The 21,979-nt window shown below is 41.6% G+C and overlaps 1 protein-coding gene across 1 annotated transcript in view; it reads right to left on the bottom strand.

The window, feature by feature from the left end:
• nol10 (nucleolar protein 10) overlaps positions 1-8,305 on the bottom strand; it is a 34,514-nt gene extending 26,209 nt beyond the window's left edge. The window contains exons 1-7 of the mRNA XM_023994297.2: positions 8,109-8,305; positions 7,703-7,748; positions 7,489-7,587; positions 4,599-4,676; positions 3,704-3,741; positions 3,468-3,604; positions 3,107-3,172 (exon numbers count right to left, since the gene is read on the bottom strand). Of these exons, the coding sequence (XP_023850065.1) occupies positions 3,107-3,172; positions 3,468-3,604; positions 3,704-3,741; positions 4,599-4,676; positions 7,489-7,587; positions 7,703-7,748; positions 8,109-8,174 (530 nt within the window). The 5' untranslated portion in view covers positions 8,175-8,305. The remainder of the gene's footprint in view (positions 1-3,106; positions 3,173-3,467; positions 3,605-3,703; positions 3,742-4,598; positions 4,677-7,488; positions 7,588-7,702; positions 7,749-8,108) is intronic.
• Positions 8,306-21,979: the final 13,674 nt, after the last annotated feature.

Genomic DNA, 21,979 nt, shown 5'->3' with positions numbered 1-21,979 from the left:
GTGTCCTGCGTTGCATATAATCGATGCAGTGCGCATTCGCGAAAAAGGACTGTCGTTGCTCCAACGTGTACCTAACCATAAACACCAATGCCTTTCTTAAAATCAATACACAGAAGTATATATTTTTAAACCTGCATATTTAGCTAAAAGAAATCCAGGTTAGCAGGCAATATTAACCAGGTGCAATTGTGTCACTTCTCTTGCGTTCATTGCACGCAGAGTCAGGGTATATGCAACAGTTTGGGCCGCCTGGCTCATTGCGAACTAATTTGCCAGAATTTTACATAATTATGACATAACATTGAAGGTTGTGCAATGTAACAGGAATATTTAGACTGATGGATGCCACCCGTTAGACAAAATACGGAACGGTTCCGTATTTCACTGAAAGAATAAACGTCTTGTTTTCAAGATGATAGCTTCCGGATTCGACCATATTAATGACCTATGGCTCGCATTTCTGTGTGTTATTATGTTATAATTAAGTCTATGATTTGATAGAGCAATGTCTGACTGAGCGATGGTAGGCACCAGCAGGCTCATAAGCATTCATTCAAACAGCACTTTCGTGCGTTTTGCCAGCAGCTCTGCTGTTTATGACTTCAAGCCTATCAACTCCCGAGATTAGACTTGTGTAACCGATGTGAAATGGCTAGCTAGTTAGCGGGGTGCGCTAACTAGCTCGCTCTGAGACTTGGAGTAGTTGTTCCCCTTGCTCTGGATGGGTAACGCTGCTTCGAGGGTGGCTGTTGTCGTTGTGTTCCTGGTTCGAGCCCAGGTAGGAGCGAGGAGAGGTACGGAAGCTATACTGTTACACTGGCAATACTAAAGTGCCTATAAGAACATCCAATAGTCAAAGGTATATGAAATACAAATGGTATAGAGAGAAATAGTCCTATAATTCCTATAATAACTACAACCTAAAACTTCTTACCTGGGAATATTGAAGACTCATGTTAAAAGGAACCACCAGCTTTCATATGTTCTCATGTTCTGAGCAAGGAACTTAAACGTTAGCTTTCTTACATGGCACATATTGCACTTTTACTTTCTTCTACAACACTTTGTTTTTGCATTATTTAAACCAAATTGAACATGTTTCATTATTTATTGGAGGCTAAATTGATTTTATTGATGTATTAAGTTAAAATAAGTGTTCATTCAGTATTGTTGTAATTTTCATTATTACATTTTTATTTTTTATTAATCGGCCGATTAATCGGTATCGGCTTTTTTTGTCCTCCAATAATAGGTATCAGCGTTGAAAAATCATATTCGGTCGACCTCTAATCTCAACTGTTCAGAGGAGACTGCGTGAATCAGGCCTTCGTGGTCGAATTGCTGCAAAGAAACCACTACTAAAGGACAGCAATAAGAAGAAAAGACTTGCTTGGGCCAAGAAACACAAGCAATGGACATTAAACTGGTGGAAATTTGTCCTTTGGTCTGAAGAGTCCAAATTTTAGATTTTTGGTTCCAACCGCAGTGTCTGTGAGACACAGAGTAGGTTAACGGATCATCTCCGCATGTGTGGTTCCCACCGTGAAGCATGGAGGAGGTGGTGTGTTGGTGCTTTCCTGGTGACACTGTCAGTGATATATTTAGAATTCAAGGCACACTTAGCCAGCATGGCTACCACAGCATTCTGCAGCGATACGCCATCCTATCTGGTTTGCGCTTAGTGGGACAATCATTTGTTTTTCAACAGGACAATGACCCTAAACACACCTCCAGGCTGTGTACGAACTATTTGATCAAGAAGGAGAGTGATGGAGTGCTGCATCAGATGACCTTGCCTCCACAATCACCCAACCTCAACCTAATTGAGATGGTTTGGGATGAGTTTGACCGCAGAGTGAAGAAAAAGCAGCCAACAAGTGCTTAGCATATGTGGGAACTCCTTCAAGACGGTTGGAAAAGCATTCCTCAATTAGCTAGTTGAGAGAATGCCAAGAGTGTGCAAAGCTGTCATCAAGGCAAAGTGTGGCTGCTTTGAAGAATATACTTCTTGATTTCATATGTGTTATTTCATTTCATTATTCTACAATGTAGAAAACAGTCAAAATAAAGAAAAACCCTTGAATGAGCAGGTGTGTCCAAACTTTTGACTGGTACTGTATTTCACAGTGATTTAGATGGTACAATGATTCCCTGCAGTATTCAGTTCTTGTTTTCTCACAAACTGAAATTGAACAAATTGTGCAGATTTTTAGCAACCAAGAAATGACAATGATTTCTACCGTGTTTCCACAGCCACAAAGGCAAAACAGCTGTCCCATTTCGACAACAGAAGCCAGCCTGGCGGGAGAAATCAATAGGTGAATATCAAAGCCAATCATAACATTGTGTAAGTAATACTGTGAAACACTATCATTCCGCTATTACTGCAGATATATTATGGACATTTTATGAACATTACAATGTACTTTAAATATCTCAAAAGTACCCCCTTTGATTTTGTTTATTTGTAAAGACATATTGTTTTAAACACTATACACGCATTCAACTACTGTACATAATTCCAGAATGGGCTCTCTGCTGCTTTTGAAGAAATTAACAATTTTATAGATAGAAATTGACATTATATGACTGATAGTTTATTCAAAATTACCATAGGCCACTCTGGAAATGTGATGTTTTTGAAGAGTATATTGTTCCAAACAATATGTCTAAAAATAAGCTAAATCAAAAAAAGTTGTTTAAAAAAAATATATATATATTATGAATATTCAATATATGTTGAATAAATTAATCAATTAATGTGAAAATGTCTATTTCAGAATATAAACATACTCCATATTTTAGAGCACACTATAAGGAGTATATGACATCAAGATGTTGTCTGTACCATGTACGGTTCATGGATATTACAGGAGGCATCTATAGGAATAAAAGGGACCTAAAATTGGCACTTTCAGAAATATCTTCAAAAATAAAAAAGGTTTGTGATACAATTGTGAAAACCATGTTAAACATCCTTCCTCACAATTAGGTTATGTGAGAATTGCCAGAACAATCTGTGACACCAAAAATATTTCCACGCAATGCTGTGGTGGAATCGGCCACAGCTGGCTTCATAAATAATGTATTGTTGATGTATACTTACACAGCATCTGTCTGAAGGGAGTTGAGGAACCTGCCTTGCTCCAGATTGAGTCTGAATATCTCTGAGCTGAAAAAGGAAAAAGGATTCAGTCTTACTGTGCGCAGTCAACATTAACACAACTTCAACTTGTCTTTATTTTACTGCTGCTCTTTAATAACGTGTTACTTTTATTTCTTATTTGTACTTATTGTATTTGTTGGTTAAGGGCTCGTAAGTAAGCATTTCACTGTAAGGTCTACTACACCTGTTGTATTCCGCGCATGTGACTAATAAAACTTGATTTGAAGTTAAAGCCAAGTCTAATGATACATAGGAAATCAAGACAGTGAATGATCCACCTCCTTTGGCTTTTAACCCTTACCTTGCCCCAACAAAGTAGAGGTCGCAGGAGGGGTAGTGGTAGGCAAAGTCCCTACCAAACTTGGGAATGCGTGTCTTGTAGTACTGTCCATGCTGCGAGTGGAACTCCACGTACCGGTTACAGTGCAGAAACACCAACTACACAAACAACAATATCAGGTCACATTTACTTGTAGAAGATAAAGTTAAGATACCTTCTTTGGTTGTTTCCTGAAGTGGGGGTTAAGTCTGTCTTACCTTCGAGTAGTCATCAGACAGAATGTCAAAGGCCACAACTGTGAGGAGAAGAAAAGAAAAAAACACTTTCAGAACTAGCTACAAGAAAAAATTATATCTACTGGTTAAGAATTTTGTACAATGCAAAAGGTTTATTTATTGGTGACCATCACATTATGGCAATTGTGTATGTCGGGTGTGTGTTAGTCACAAAACATGGCGATGTCTTAAAATTATGTAGACAACGCCATACATAGAAAAATTCTAAACGTCCCTTGTCTGTCACAAATGTAAAAATATATATTTCAAATTAATCTGCCAATTGTCCGTTGTGTTGGTCCCTCAGTTGGTCGAAATAGTTAATACGCAAACCACGATTACGAACCGAAGTCTTGTAGGTGTTTACATGGTTTTGCCAGATGATAGAAATGTCTACTTCAGTACAAGTGCTCTAAAAAGTTGGGTAAAAAATACTTTCCTCTGGATATTTACTTTCCGGCAGAGTAAGTTCAAATATAATTGTATTCAACATTCCGGCTTGTAGAGGACCTGAGAGGTACCTTTCCAGAATCAAACACTGTCATATTCCAGACGGTGTACTTAGAAATTCAGTGACTGGTTCCCAGGCAGGTGTGTGTTTGCTTGAAAATGTGTATGTCTGGCTGCACCGTAGTTAAATATTAAGGATATTAACTGGTTCAGGCCTGTGAGCTTTCATTAGTGGAGTCAGGACTAGCTGACACCATCACTGAGACAGCTGGATCCTCTTCCTATGGACCAGTCACTCACTCACTTCACAACAAAGAGAGGGATGGATACTTTACTTCCATAGCACATCAGAGTTCCAGCTGACCATAGAAGCAGAATGATCACCCTACGATTATGTAACAATATAACTACTGGGTCTATCACTTACCATCCGAATCCAGACACCGTTCAAATTTCAAGGACAACTGATACGTGTCATAGCATCGGATCCTGGGTTTGTATGTGCCTGAAAGGATGTTAAAAGAAAGTGACAAATCCATATATAACAGCAATTAGTGTTTTCCACAAGCACATGCAGAAGCCAGCCAAATAGAACAATGATCCAGCCAAGATCCCCCGGGCTGGAGTTAAGAACTTTTTCATCTCCATTTTGGTGGCGTCTGGTACATTCGGATTCCATCCGAAATACACAGCTAAATTATTGAATACTTTATTGAGATTACCTCCCAGACTGGAAACATTTGTTGTGATATTGTGTTTACAATTTAAAATTACTGAAAATGCATGGATTCAGTGAAATGTTCGTTTTTTTGGATATCGTCTAGGCCTATATGATCAGGACTATTTAAGTATGAGAACATTAAACCAATTTATTTTTATTTGTTTACATTTAACCTGTCTTCAAGATGAAAGAATTTTACTGCAAATTATGAATTGCCACAATTGTTTGTTCTTCAAATTATGTATTTTATTAAAACAGAAAAATTAAGTAAATAGCCCAAATTACCTAGAAAAATGTATTAAAGGTTCAATATAATAGAATCAAACAAATTGTGTGATGGGCAATTTCAAATGGAAAAATGGGTCTCTAAAATAACAGAACAGGTGCTCAATTAAGTTCTGGGTCCATACGTGCTAAGAGAAGATTGACATCAGCTAAATTGTTTGCAACTCTTTTTTGATTGCAGTATGTAATTCAGTAAAAAAAAAGAGACTTGTTTAACAACTGACCCACAAATATCTGCAATAAAGGTATGATCGAAGCAGGAAGCAGGTGTTAATCATGGGCTTTGATACACTTTGATGAAATCAGTAGACCTATATCAATATCTTTGAAAAGAACATATACAGTGCGTTCGGAAAGTATTCAGACCTCTTGACTTTTTCCACATTTTGTTAGGTTACAGCCTTATTCTAAAATTAATTCAAATGTTTTCCCCCCCACATCAGTCTACACACAATACCCCATAATGACTAAGAAAAAACTGTTTTTTTAAGTAAAAAAATGGTGAAGTATCACATTTACATAAGTATTCAGACCCTTTACTGAGTACTTTGTTAAAGCACTTGTGGCAGCGATTACAGCCTTGAGTCTTCTTGGGTATGACGCTAAAAGCTTGGCACACCTGTATTTGGGGAGTTTCTCCCATTCTTCTCTCCAGATCCTCTCAAGCTCTGTCAAGTTGGATGGGGAGTGTCGCTGTACAGCTATTTTCAGGTCTCCAGAGATGTTCGATCGGGTTCAAGTCCGATATCTGGCTGGGCCACTCAAGGATATTCAGACACTTGTCCCGAAGCCACTCCTGCGTTGTCTTGGCTGTGTGCTTAGGGTCGTTGTCCTGTTGGAAGGTGAACCTTCACCCCAGTCTGAGGTCCTGAGCGCTCTGGAGCAGGTCTGTCAGAGTGATCATCGGGTTCTTGGTCACCTCCCTGACCAATGCACTACCCCCCCCCCCACCGATTGCTCAGTTTGGCCCGGGGGCCAGCTCTAGGAAGAGTCTAGGTGGTTCCAAACTTCTTCCATTTAAGAATGATGGAGGTTACTGTGTTTTTGGGGACCTTCAATGATGGAGACATTTTTTTCTACCCATGCCCAGATCTGTGCCTCGACACAATCCTGCCTCTGAGATCTAAGGACAATTCCTTTGACCTCATGGCTTGGTTTTTGCTCTCATGCACAAGCAACTGTGGGACCTTATATAGACAAATGTGTGCCTTTTCAAATCATGTCCAATCAATTTAATTTACCACAGGCGGACTCCAATCAAGTTGTAGAAACTTCTCAAGGATGATCATTGGAAACAGGATGCACATAAGCTCAATTTCGAGTCTCATTGCAAAGGGTCTGAATACTTATGTAAATAAGGCATTTGCAAACATTTCTAAAAACCTGTTTTCGCTTCGTCATTATGGGGTATTGTGTGTAGATTGAGGGGGGGAAATGATTTCATACATTTTAGAACAAGGCTGTAATGTAACAAAACATGGAAAAAGTAAAGGGGTCTGAATACTTTCCGAATGCAATGTAAGTATCATTAGCTTTTAAAACAATTAAATCTGTTTTCTTTTATATTTTTGGAACAGAGTGAGACTATCACTCCACCAGCCTACATATTGTTTCTGCAATGAGGAGGATTCACCATCTTCATGGAATGTTTTCATAATTTATCTGCAGATAACCAGGAGCCAAATGAACGGCTCTCTTACCGACGCGATTCGGTAGGCTACTGACGAGTCACCCACATAACGTCACTGTCTGGCAAGTCCTGCTGGACTTCATATCGGAAATACAAACGATATCTTTAGTTTACTTGTCCCGATGTGATACCATGGACATATAACTACATTGTATGATTTATGAATAGCAAGGATATATGAGATCGACTTTATTCAGTCAGTTCAAAACCATTTATAAACTAGTCAAGCTTGCTGTTCGTCAATCAAATCACAGTAAGCCCATGCACTAGATCTGCATGGCTGTACATAAAACACACAAAAGAAAATAAATCAATGCGCCAGAAAATAATAGGCTAAGTGGATTTCGACTCATAATTACCACATTATATGGGACGTGCAAATTGGCTCATATAGACCATGAAGGAACATCATGCAGGGCAGACTTTTTTTCTGACTTGCGAAATGTAAAAACACAGCCTAATTTAGGTGGCATAATTCCCCACTGAAAATTAGTGTGTAACTGGCTGCATAGCCGACAGCCAGCGCTAGTGGAAAGCACTGCAATTACTTACAATCCTTTACTGTTCTACTCTACTAATATGCCAAATGTATCTAACAGTGACAGCAAGCCAAATCCTCACCTGCTGCTAGAATAAACTGCCCATCCCTTGACACTTTGATTGAGGTGCACACTGTGGGCATCTCAAAGTCCTGGATGAGCTCGATCCTGCGTTGGATGTCTGAGAAAAATACATTAGGGAGGTGACGCGTGAGCACGGGAAAATATACAGTCTGACAACTTGGCCAGCACACAAACACCTGTAAGACATTGACATTAGTAAAATGAATACTCACCAACATCTTTATTTTGCAATGCCCTTTTCTTCCGATCTGAAAGCCACTGGGAAACAAATATTGAGACGTGTGTTATCACATACTCTGGTTATTATGACAAGCTACTGTTTACTTTGTGAGCTCATACCCAATTTCACAGCAATATAAACCTCCATGCTTACTGGCCATGGATGTAGCTAGCTGGCTAGCTAACGTCAACTTAGTTGCTTGGCATGCCTTTGCTTCAAGACAAGACCGAGAGCAATAACGTTATAGTAGCTAATAAAAAAACGACTTGACTTGGGAGATTTAATCGGTTATCAAAGTCGTATATATTAGCAGTAGCTAACTAGCTTATTTGTATTGTAAGTTAGCTTGCTTGCTAGCTAACGTTAGCTAGCTAGCTACTTTTGAAAACGTGTCTTACCTCTGGAAGAGACTTTCCGTGGCTTAAATTATAAATCTTCACATCATTCACACTGGATATCTGCATTGTCGAGGCTGTCAAATATACTTTCCACTCATAACACTAATGTACAATAATTGTAAGTTCTAAGTATTAAACATGCATGCCCCACGTTGCCACAAACAACAGGAAGTGTTGGTCTTTACTATTTAGGTCCGTGTGGAAGCCAAAAACAATAGATGGAGCTCCTTCTTCTTTTTCTTCGGTGGGGTTTATCGGCGGTTGGCATCCAACGTCATGGTGCATTACCGCCACCTACTGTACTGGAGTGTGGGCCAGAGACAGGGAGAAACTAAATCCTTCCTGCCAGCCCTGTTACTCTTAAAAAAGATAACATATTTTAGACTATATCTAATGACGTTCTTCTCAATATACTCTTTAAACTATTTTCCTGTATCCCCTTCTCCCTCATACTAGATCTCAGCCTCTCTCTTTCCCTCTGATACTGCCCACACTGTAGCAATACATGCTCCACAGTCTCTGTTTCCTGACAATAATCACACTTTCATGTTGAATGCTTTCCTGTCACATTTAAGGTCTTATTCAACTGGCTGTGTCCCACCCTTGATCTTGTAAAAATAGCCTCCTCTCTTCTGTCTCTTCCTGCAGTCCTACCCCGACTTTCCTCAGTACTTTAAATAAATGCCTGCCCTTAGTATCTCTATTCCACTGCTCCTGCATTTTATGCACCATCACTGTCCATATCAGGCTTTTTGCCTCTGCCTTGCTCATTGAAACTACAACATCAACATTCCCACTACTAAGTGATTGTTTAACCAGTACATCAATTGCCTCGTTCCCCTTAACCCCCACATGGGCTGGGACCCAAGTAAATCTAATTTGTATACCCATCTTGTCTAATCCTGCCATGGGTTTGTAGTACCTCATAAAGCAGGTCTTGTTTGCTACATGAGCTAAAGGACTGGAGACTCATTAACATTGCACATGAATCAGAGCAAATAACTACTATGTCTGGCTTATCTTCCTCCACCCACTGCAAGGCCAACAGTATGGCCATCAGCTCCGCTGTATATATACAGCCAGATGATCTGTAATACGTTTCCTGACTTCCACCCCAAATTCCTGCACTACAAATGCTGACCCAATACATCCTGTCCTTTTTTTGAATCATCTGTGTAAATGGCCACAAAATCCTGATACACAGTATGCAGACGTCTCTTAAACAAATCAGATGGATCAACACTCTCCCTATCTTTCTTTGGCATGTGAAAATCCATTTTACTGGTAATGGCTCGCTTGATGAGTATGCATATAGCTTTTTATCAGTCAGTGATGAACGGCACCTTATTTTCTTGGCTTACAACATTTCCCATGTGCTCTAATCTACTATATTACTCATGGCCCCAGAGTCAATTAACATGAATAAACTGACCCCTCCCACTAAGAACGTGATCCTGTCTGAGTTACAGTTCTCATTTACCAAAAATGATAGTCTCTGTTTTGTTCCTCTGAATTAACATATTTCACGGTCAGTTTTGAGTAACCTTTGGTCTTGCACATTTTTGCAAAATGGTCCTTCCCATTACATTTCTTGCAGGTCTGCCCACGTGCTGGACAAGCAGGATCCTTCGCGAAATTATCTGCATGTCCACAACGATAGCACACCTTCTCTGATTGGTCTTTTCCTTCTGCATTCTGTCTCAGCCCGTTTTTGTGATATTTCTTCTCCTTTTTGAAAACATGATGCATGGTCTCATCTTTAGCATCTGTACTCACATGCACTTCAATTCTTTCACATTGTGTGGATAGCTCGAGTGACCGCGCTAATGTTAGCCCAGGGCCCTCCTCCAATAGTTTTTGGCGCACATAGTCAGTATTACACTTGCTCAGTATGGCATCTCTAATCTGATTGTCCTTATCTCCAGCATAGTCACAGTCTTTTGCTGCTTGTCTAAGACGAGTAACAAATTGCTGAACCGTCTCACCAGTTTTCTGTGTCAGTTGATAAAATGTCTGTCTGGCGAACGCTGTGTTCACCTGTGGCATGAAGTATGCGTTTAACGCCACCACATCCCTGACGTAGTCTGTTGGTTCTCTGGTGTCTGCGAGTGTGGAGAAAATGTCCTGCACATCTGTCCCAGCATAATGCAGAAGCAAAACTCTCCTTCGTTGTTTTGTAACAGAATCAACGTCACCGTACACTATTAATCCTTTACCATCCGCGAACAGCTCAGACGCCATCAACCACCTTGTCCAACATGGACCTAGTGTAGCAGGCTCCCTGTAGCAGACAAACTTTGGCACAGTGTTTTCCATCTCGAAGACACTAACTCACTTTACAGATTTAACTATTGTTTTCAAACGTTATCCTCGTCGCCATTGTTCAATCCTATACTTACAACTCGAAGTAAGTTAAGATATTATATCAAATTAAATCAACCAGACTCAGAGGTAAACTTCAACATGTCTTTCCTCCATCACTATCCGTTTAATCCCCTCACATTCCTCAACCGACGTGATGACGTCCTATCTCAGTACGTCACATCAATACATGACAGAAACATGTATGGTTGAATGTCACGATGTAGCTAATAGAACATTAAAAAATGCTCTATGGTCGAATTCATGTTGATGAGAGGAATCACTTGAAGCCATTGCGTCTGGTCAGTTCTTTGAGTTTTGCCCAAAGAATTGTGTTGTTAGCGTCGGCCACCTTTTCAAAAACGCCTGCCCTAGGGGAGGGATGCCCATCACACGTTGTAGAGACAACAACCCCCATCAATACACCGGACGCCGTCATAGGGTGTATCATTCAGCGTGTGAAGGCCAGATCTGCCTTCCTCCTGGTCAATTATGTGTGAAACACATCCCACTGTCCTAGAAATACCTTGGCCATGATAAAAACAAGCTCAGATTCCCCCATGGTGAAATTCCCCTTGAAGGAATCTGCTTGGTAAGTATACATTTGATGTTCATAAACATTAACCCCTAATTCTATATCTTGTGTGGAATTATTTCAGTGACTCTCTGTTTCTGCATTGTCCATAGGGTAACTGTCAACTTGTGAGTCTGAAATTGGACACTAGAGGTTAAGGAATCTGCATTGTAAGTATCAACACTGGCCGAAAAGGGTCAATACCAGGGGATATCTTTATCTACAGTGCCTTCAGAAATGTATTCAGAACCCTTGACTTTTTACACATTTTGGTAGGTTGCAGCCTTATTCTAAAATAGATTAAATAGTTTTTTCCCCCTCATCTATCTACACACAATACCCCATAATGATGAAGCAAAAACAGCCTTCAGTCTTCTTGGGTACAAGCTTGGCACACCTGTATTTGGGGAGTTTCTCCCATTCTTCTTTGCAGATCCTCTCAAGCTCAGTCAGGTTGGATGGGGAGTGTTTTTTCTCTTGATATGTCAGTCACTGACAGTCACTCAATTAACCATGTCAGCCAACAATTATTTTTAATCATCACTGAATACCGACGGGCACTCAGGGCACGTGCCCAGGGGCCCTGACCTCCAGTGGGCCCCCATTGATTTTGTTAGTCAATCTCACTCAGATATCATATTAACATGGCATGTCATTACAAATTGTGTAGAATTGCAGGAAATTAGCTTTAGAAATACAAAAAAAGCTCCCCACCTCTGTCAAACTGTTACGGCTCTCGTCGAAAGGAGTGGACCAAAGCGCAGCGTGGAAAGTGTTCATGATTTTTATTATCAAAAAACACTCAAACAAAATAACCAAAGGGAAAACGAAAGCGCACAGTTCTGTCAGGTAAGACACGAAACAGAAAACAAGATCCCACAACTGAAGGTGGGAAAAGGGCTGCCTAAGTATGATCCCCAATCAAGACAACGATAGACAGCTGCCTCTGATTGGGAACATACCCAGCCAACAAAGAAATATGCAAACTAGAATGCCCACCCCAAATCACACCCTGACCTAACCAAACAGAGAAATAAAAAGGCTCTCTAAGGACAGGGCGTGACAGTACCCCCCCCCCCCCCCAAGGTGCGGACTCCGGCCGCAAATCCTGACTCTATAGGGGAGGGTCCGGGTGGCATCTATCCTTGGTGGCGGCTCCGGTGCGGGACGCAGACCCCGCTCCGCTTGAGGCTCCCCCCAATTCGGTGGCGCCTCTGGTGCAGGGATCGTCGCTGGGACCTCCGGACCGTAGATTGTCGCCAGAGGCTCTGACTGGAAATCCTCGCTGAAGGCTCTGGACTGGGAACCCTCGCTGAAGGCTCTGGACTGGGAACCCTCGCTGAAGGCTCTGGACTGGGAACCCTGGCTGAAGGCTCTGGACTGGGAACCCTCGCTGAAGGCTCTGGACTGCCGATCGTCGCTGGAGGCTCTGGACTGCCGACCGTCACTGAAGGCTCTGGACTGCCGACCGTCGCTGGAGGCTCTGGACTGCCGACCGTCGTTGAAGGCTCTGGACTGCAGACCGTCGCTGAAGGCTCCGGACTGAGGACCGTCGCTGGAGGCTCCGGACTGGGGACCGTCGCTGGAGGCTCCGGACTGGGGACCGTCGCTGGATACTCCGGATCGCGGATCAACACTGGAGGCTTCGTGCCATGGATCATCACTGCAAGCTCCGTGCCATGGATCATCACTGCAGGCTCCGGGCCATGGATCATCACTGGAGGCTTCGTGCCATGGATCATCACTGGAGGCTTCGTGCCATGGATCATCTCTGGAGGCTTCGGGCCATGGATCATTACTGGAGGCTTCGGGCCATGGATCATCACTGGAGGCTTCGGACCATGGATCAACACTGGAGGCTTCGTACGTGGAGCCGGAACAGGTCTCCCCGGACTGAGGAGACGTACTGGAAGCCTGGTACGTGGAGCTGCCACAATGCGTCCTGGCTGGATACCCACTTTAGCTCGGTGAGTGTGGAGAGCTGGCACAGGATGCACTGGGCTATGAAGGTGCACTGGAGGCATAGTGCGTAGAGCCGGCGCAGGATATACTGGGCCGTGGAGGCGCACTGGAGGTCTGGAGCTTAGAGCTGGCACAACGCGTTCTGGCTGAATAACCCCTGTAGCACGGCAAGTGCGGGGAGCTGGAACAGGCCGCACTGGGTTGTGCTGGCGAACTGGGGATACCGTGTGTAGAGCTGGCGCAGGATATCCTGGGCCGAAGAGACGCACCGGAGACCAGGATCGCTGAGCCGGCACAATCCGTCCTGGCTGAATGTCCACTCTAGCACGGCAACTGCGGGGAGCTGGAACAGAGCGCACCGGGCTGTTAATGCACACTGGAGACACCGTGTGCATCCCCGCATAACACAGTGCCTGACCGGTCACACGCTCCCCACGGTAAGCACGGGGAGTTGGCTCAGGTCTAAACCCTGACTCCGCCAATCTCCCCGTGTGCCCCCCGCCAATTCTTTTTTGGAGCTGCCTCTCGGGCTTCCGTCGATGGCTTAACTCCTCGTATCGTCGCCGTTCCTCTCTCGCTGCCTCCATCTGCTCCTGTGGACGGCGATACTCTCCAGCCTGCGTCCAGGGTCCTTCTCCATCCAGGATTTCCTCCCATGTCCACTCCTCCTGGCCACGCTGCTTGGTCCGTTTTTGGTGGGATTTCTGTTACGGCTCTCGTCGAAAGGAGTGGACCAAAGCGCAGCGTGGAAAGTGTTCATGATTCTTATTATCAAAAAACACTCAAACAAAATAACCAAAGGGAAAACGAAAGCGCACAGTTCTGTCAGGTAAGACACGAAACAGAAAACAAGATCCCACAACTGAAGGTGGGAAAAAGGGCTGCCTAAGTATGACCCCCAATCAGAGACAACGATAGACAGCTGCCTCTGATTGGGAACCATACCCGGCCAACAAAGAAATATACAAACTAGAATGCCCACCCCAAATCACACCCTGACCTAACCAAATAGAGAAATAAAAAGGCTCTCTAAGGTCAGGGCGTGACACAAACAGCACAAAGAAAATATCTGTCCCATAGCAAAATTAGTAGAATTGCATTAAATTTGTCAGAAATTGCAAAGTTTCTCCCCACCCCATTGCAAAATGTGTAGAATTCTTTAAAACTGCACATTTTTCTCTACGCCCCATGGCAAAATGTATTCTCTCCACCATTAAGAGGGGGTCACTAAAATGTTGGTCGGGAGGTGGGGGCCCCCCAACCAAATAGTGTCCCCTTCTGCATCACAATGGGATTCAATAAACTATTAGCGTCCGTTGCTATATCAACGGTGTGATTACCTAATGATTAACATTTGGAGATCATTACAGCCTAAATTACATTCTTTTCATCATCGCTATGGAAACAAGGTTGATTTCCGCGACACTTTTGCTGTCTAAACAACTTTTGTATTCTTAGAACTACTTTTGGGTACCTTGTTATCATTACAACATGAAATCCATGTCTTAAACGTTGCTACGTTTCATAAATGTCAAAGAAAATATGTAATCTGCTTGACACATTAAAGTTACTTACCTTACAGATCACAAAGTCAGCTAATTTCCACTCCAATCATATGCAAATCCATTTGATTCATACACTGGCTCGTCTGGCTGTCGTGTTTTTATTTGAACCTGCCATTCCCTTATCTACACTGAAATATTATAATTTCAGTAGTCCTCTATTATGATTCATTTTCTATCTCGCATACCTCATTAGTACACCCTTGTGGTTGAATATATATGTATCTATTGTAGGTCCTAGTATACAACAATGAATAATGTGGACCAAATAAATACCATCAAAGGATACTTTACAATTTACAATGATGAATACCTTGTGAAACAGCTGTGAAAACCAACTTGGCAATATTTAATATTTTAATACATAAACTTTGATCGTTTTTGAGACAGTTGTGTCAATAATTTATTTTCACTGATTTTTTGTACACTCACATGGCAATCATAGACTGAAATACTGAATTCTGGGGTGTGGAATATAAAGGAGGTGGTTGCTGTCTGGGTGGGAGGTTCTGCCTGTCACTTGTTCTCAACAGGCAGCCAGTATCGGTAGGGGGGCTTGAAGAGGAAGAGGCACTGCTACTCTCTTTGTTCTGAGTGTTTGCAGTGCTAGTATTTTTTATTAAAACCTCTACGGGATCAGTGCCCCTAAATCGGGACGGATGTTGATAATGTGCACTAATGTGACTAGAATGACGTTGTAACAACAGCCAATTTTCCCGGGACATAGACATGTCTTATATGGGCAGAAAGCTTAAATTCTTGTTAATCTAACTGCAGTGTCCAGTTTACAGTAGCTATTACAGTGAAAAAACGCCATGCTATTGTTTGAGGAGAGTGTACAACAACAAAACACTTTTATCATGGTAACTGGTTTGATACATTCACCTCTGAAGTTAAATAATGTACTGACATTCAGTAATCTTGCTCTGATTTGTCATACTGAGGGTCCCAGAGATAAAATGTAGCATACTTTTGTTTGATAAAATCCATTTTTATATTCAAATGCTGTCTCTGGCCCCACACCCATCCCGCTCGATCATCTAGATGTGTGAAGGTTAGTGTATTTTCTGTAGGGAAGTTAATTATCCATCATGTAAGACATTCCTGAGAGTGTGTACACATTTTTTTATTACCATGGCATTTTTGTATGCTCTGTATAGTTATATACTTGAAAATATATCAATTGACCAATTCAGCAAATTTGGGCAAACTCCTATCATACTTGAGACAAAATATTGGGTAGTAATGTAATTCTTCACTGGATCAGTCTGAAACTTTGCGCACACACTGCTCCCATCTGGTGGCCAAAATCTAAATTAAACCTAGACTCCTGTCTGAATGTATGACCTTTATCTTGCATTTCAAAGATGATGGAACAATATATATATATATATATATATATATATATATATATATATAGAAAATGCATGTTATTTTGTTTGTATTATCTTTTACCAGATCTAATGTGTTATATTCTCCTACATTAATTCCACATTTCCACAAACTTCAAAGTGTTTCCTTTCAAATGGTATCAATAATATGCATATCCTTGCTTTCAGGCCCTGAGCTACAGGCAGTTAGATTTAGGTATGTCATTTTAGGTGAAAATTGAAGGTCCAATCCTTCTGTGTATCTCACATATTATGTGCCCAGTATGATAGAGCAAAAAAACTTTCTTAGTAGATATTGACAACATGACAACAACAGTAGCTGTAGATAATGTAATGCAGTGGTTCCCAAACTTTTTATAGTCCCGTACCCCTTCAAACATTCAACCTCCAGCTGCGTACCCCCTCTAGCACCAAGGTCAGCTCACTCTCAAATGTTGTTTTTTGCCATCATTGTAAATCTGCCACACACACACACACTATACAATCCATTTATTAAACATAAGAATGAGTGTGAGTTTTGTCACAACCCGGCTCGTGGGAAGTGACAAAGAGCTCTTATAGGACCAGGGCACAAATAATAATATAACAATAATCAATAATTTTGCTCTTTATTTAGCCATCTTACATATAAAACCTTATTTATTCAACGAAAATTGTGAGAGAGTCTCAGTCTAGAAGGCCAGAAGGCCAGCATCCCGGAGTCGCCTCTTCACTGTTGACGTTGAGACTGGTGTTTTGCGGGTACTATTTAATGAAGCTGCCAGTTAAAGACTTGTGAGGTGTCTGTTTCTCAAACTCTTGCTCAGTTGTGCACCGGGGCCTCCCACCCCTCTTTCTATTCTGGTTAGAGCCAGTTTGCGCTGTTCTGTGAAGGGAGTAGCACACAGCATTGTATGAGATCTTCAGTTTCTTGGCAATTTCTCGCATGGAATAGCCTTAATTTCCAAGAAGAAGAATAGACTGACGAGTTTCAGAAGAAAGTTATTTGTTTCTGGCCATTTTGAGCCTGTAATCGAACCCACAAATGCTGGTGCTCCAGATACTCAACTAGTCTAAAGGAGGCCAGTTTTATTGCTTCTTTAATTAGCAAAACAGTTTTCAGCTGTGCTAGCATAATTGCAAAAGGGTTTTCTAATGATCAATTAGCCGTTTAAAATTCTAAACTTGGATTAGCTAACACAACGTGCCATTGGAACACAGGAGTGATGGTTGCTGATAATGGGCCTCTGTACGCCTATGTAGATATTCCATTAAAAACCAGCTACAATAGTAATTTACAACATTAACAATGTCTACACTGTATTTCTGATCAATTTGATGTTATTTGAATGGACAGAAATGTGCTTTTCTTTCAAAAACAAAGACATTTCTAAGTGACCCCAAACTTTTAGTGTAGATCATTTTTTATAAATGTGAATGACATTTTTATTTGGCGTACCCCCGACGGCATTGCGCGTACCCCAGTTTGGGAATACATGATGTAATGAAAAGTTGGAGGGTGGTTGGTAATGGAGGACATCAGATGGATCCATGTCTGGGTGTTGGGCAGAACCTCTAGCTCCTGGAGAACAGGAAGGAGACAGAGACTTAAACCAGCAAACACACAGGTTATACTTTTCTGTATGAAAATTTGATGGATTAGTGCAGTGTTATAAATGGTATGTACTTTCAACACTTTTGGAAGGTATAGCCTACCTCAAGATGGTCCGACTCAGAGCACAGAGAATCAGACTGATCTGAACTCACAGGTTCTGGTGGATGGGATACCTCCTGGGGGGTTCGGACAGTCGATGGTCCTAAAGTCATTTGAAGAGATAAATTGAAGAGGTACATTTTTATAACTTCAGCATAACTACCATTTCTTGCTTTCTCAAATGTCAACCAAAGCTTTAACATACTTTGTCTATTGGGCTTCACTGAAGTGTAGGGCATCCAATTGCTCCAACTGTAGAAGATTGTTGGCTTCCACCGAGGTAACCATAGGAAGACAAAGAGAAAAGTATCAATATAGGTACAGCTTCCTTTTTAGTCACCATGGATGTGGTCTCTATACACCACCATTGAGCATGAACAAGGTTTGGCAGCTATGCACCATTTCCTGAGTGCCTGACCTGAAACTGAGATGCCTCCTACAGAATTCATTGTCTCACTGACTGAATGGACTCTTAATCATAACATCTTTATCTTTCAGGACCGTATTTTCAAACAGGTCAAAGGATGTGCCATGGGAGCTTGCTACAGCCCTTCCTACGCTGGTTTGTACTTGGGTAAATGGGAAAATGACTTCATTTTGGATCCTTCTACTAACCATTTCTTTGACCGGATTATATGGTGGGGACGCATATTGATGATGTTTGCCTGTTTTGGTCTGGCTCAAAAGATGAACTTATTTCCTTCCACCAATACCTTAACAGCATTAACCCTAACATCAAACTAACTATGGAGTACAGCAAGGATAACATTCATTTTTTGGACCTCGACATTAGTAAAAATGACAAAGGTTGTTTGCACACATCAATCTTTAGGAAGCCTACAGATGGGAATACCATTCTGAGGGCAGACAGCTTTCACCCCAAAAGGCTAAAAGAGAATATTCCATATGGCCAATTCCAAAGAGTCCGCAGAATTTGCGATCAGGAAACAGACTACAGTGTCAAATCTGCTGAATTGGAGAATCACTTCTTGAATCGGGGCTACAGCGTTCAGGTCCTGAAAGATGCAGGTATAAGGGCTCGATTACTTGACAGAGAGAACTTGTTGCGAAAAGGAGTGCCTCGTGATACATCAGAGAGAGTGTATTTTGTTACAAAATACAGCACTGAAGCAGAGAACATTAAAAGAATCATTAAAAATAATTGGGGAATCATCCAAAGTGATACGCTACTACGTCAAGTCTTTCCTGAGCCACCAGTCATAAGTTTTAAGAGATGTCCTAGCCTAAATGACAAATTAGTCCACAGTTATCTTCCGGCTGACTCTCAAAAACTTGGCTTGACCACAAACCCAAGGGCTCTTTTAAATGTAACCATTGCAACCATTGCAGAAATATTGCACAGAAWAAGTATTTTGTTGACACAGCTTCCAAAATGGAGTATTACGTCAAGCATTTCATTAACTGCAAAACCACTCATGTCATCTATAGATTGGAATGTCCACAGTGCAAGGTGTTCTACATTGGATGGACAACGAGACGCCTTCAAGACCGCTTAGCGGAACACAAATACGCCATACGGGTAGGCAATGAAGACTACCCCATGGCAAGGCACTACAAGTCCTTACACCATGGCAATCCTGCCTCCCTACAAGCTATGGGTATTGATCATATTCCAGCCTCTATTAGAAAAGGGGACCGTCTTAAACAATTAAACCAAAGGGAAAGTTTTTGGATTTACAAACTACAGGCCACTAAATACCCTGGTTTAAAGGAAGACATGGATTTCTCACCCTTCCTGTAGGGTCGTGATAGATCCATTTGCTGTCATCTAGTGGACATTTTGCTCAATTGCCCTCAGCTATGTTTAGACTGTTGTTGTTCATGTTTTGCTGTGTTCTAGTGTACTATGGAATATATTGTAGTCTTATTCTTGACACTTCTCCCAGTCATATTTAAGGTTAGAACTACCTTTCTAAGTGTCCTGATACTTCTAGCTTGGAGTTGTATTTTTATGATAACATAGCTTCAGTATTTCACTTTTTAATGTGTATAGTATTGCTTACTAGGTGTGTCCAATCAATTTTGTAACCACTCCCTCTTCTAATTAGGGCTATTTGGAAAAGCTGTTCAAAAGAGGACATTGTATTCTCTTTTTTTGTACTCCCTGACGAAGGCCATGCAGCTGAAACGCGTCGGATTTTTAAAAACTTTGTTTCTATTGAACATGCCATACTAATAAAGGCATTTTAATTAATTATATGAAGAGTGCCTTGGTCCTCCTTTCTTTTTGATGAGAAAAGTATCAGTGTTAGGGAAACTAAAACTAGCTTCAGGTTATTTTGTGTGCAAATTAAAATAGTTATTATCTGAGATTTTTTATATTCACTTTAACAGACAGCTAGGAGCGAAAGAGCAGCGAGGTTTCCCAGGTCTCGCCTTCCTTTTGTCCTTCTTCCAAGCCAAGTAATTCGCTCGGATGTCATAGCACTTGGTCTCCTTCTTGATTCTGCTCTGGTAGCTCTCCTTCTATTTCTCCTGCGCTTTGTCCATGTTCAGTCTCACCTTGATTGATAACAGGAATAAATGCAATTATATTTCATGTTACAAATACATTTCTTACATTTCTCTTGGAGGGTCAGAAAATAAATGAACAGCCAACAATCATTTTTACCTGGTCAAAAACCTCTACATCCTTCTGAGTCCGTAATGGGTTACCGAAGGGAAATTAGAGTTAAGCACATACTCTTCCTTTACCACCCCTAACATTTAAAGGGTTAGAAAGAAGATGACTTTATTCTTACTCGTATCTGTGTCATACAGTATGCAGATTTTCATATTTGTAAGGATATTGACACACACACATTCTATAATATTGAACTCTGCTGTGGTCAAATAAAGCAACCATTACAAAACAACTTATCAGGGGAAAATCTGAATTGGGACACTTACCGATCATGTGCCATGGTGAAACAACTTTGATGGGCTTCAACTCCTGCACCACAGTCTTCGCCCTCTCAAACTTCTGGCAGGCTAGACAGGGTACTGACCTTTAAGCAAAGTGCCAAATTGAAAAATTGTGTGCTCTCTGATATGACATTCATTGAAATCATAATAATTTCAGATATAATAGAATGTGATTAATAAACAAAAGGTTATTTCAGTTGCCCAGATGTCCATTTCCTTGACAATTCCCTGTCAGGAGCGTAGGTTGATTTTGTCAACCACGCGCTTCACTCCGAAATGGCCAGCATGCATCTCGGTCAGCACGGCCTCCTTCTCCTCCTTAGTAAACATCACCCTCCTGTGTGGCTGGCCATCCTTCCCCTATAGGTAGATATGATTGCCTAACAAGTTGGAGGAGAAGAGTTGTGGAAATACTCAAGTCTAAGTACATTTGCACTGCTGTCTTTCTCTCTCTGTTTCTCTCTCTCCATCTCTCTCTCTGTCTGTCGTTCACTCTCTTCCCACCTCTTCCTCATCCTTTCTTTCTCACCCCCCCTTTCTGTGTCTGTCTAGCAAAGACACCTAGATAAGGGCATTTGGAATTTCCATAATTGCTTACACCTGTCCATTTGATTGTGAATTTCTCTGAATGTTGCGCCTCTTGTCGAGATCAGTGGTGTCTTCATAGCAGAGGTGTGGACTCGAGTCACATGACTTGGACTCGAGTCAGACTCGAGTCACAAATATGAGGAATTGCAACTCGACTTTGACTTTAACACCAATGACTCGTGACTTGACTTTGACTTCAGCCTTATGACTCGACCTGACTTGATACTCTCCCCAAGCCCAAATATTAAAAATGATGCTATTAAAAAAAGTGTGCAGCGCATCAACTCTTCATTTAACGGATTACAGTTTGAATCGGACAGCAGCCAATCAAATTGTGCGTGGCAGTGCAGAGGAACATCGGCGGGTGAATTCAGATGGAGACCTTGGAAAGATGATACCCCAAATTATTATTTTCGGATATAAAGACGACACTGTATCAACAAAAAAACGGATTGCAACTTGCAAAACATGCGAGAAGAAAATTACAGACGGAGGTGCAACAATTTCCAACTTTGTTCGACATTTGAAGCTGCACAAAGAACGGTAAGTCGTGGCTAATATAGCCGACAGCTATCCATCACACGAGGTTGTGTGTTTATGAGTGTGTTTAACTTGTTTCATGAGTTTATTTTTGCTGGCTTGTGATTTCTGGAGCCTGTATTGTTATCTGCGCTCCTCACTGCTTGCCTAGATTAGACTTGCAGATTGACTCGCCACCACGCTGTTTGGAGCTGGAAAATATCAAATGAGCACATTTGTGGCAGAGTGCCTCCTAGAATGGTTGTGTATAGTCATGGCCAAAAGTTTTGAGAATG

This window comes from Salvelinus sp. IW2-2015, linkage group LG9, assembly GCF_002910315.2.
Source record: "Salvelinus sp. IW2-2015 linkage group LG9, ASM291031v2, whole genome shotgun sequence".
Classification (NCBI taxonomy): Eukaryota; Metazoa; Chordata; class Actinopteri; order Salmoniformes; family Salmonidae; genus Salvelinus; species Salvelinus sp. IW2-2015.
The sequence above is the reverse complement of the archived record's forward strand: the minus strand, read 5'-3'. Positions and strand labels throughout refer to the sequence as shown.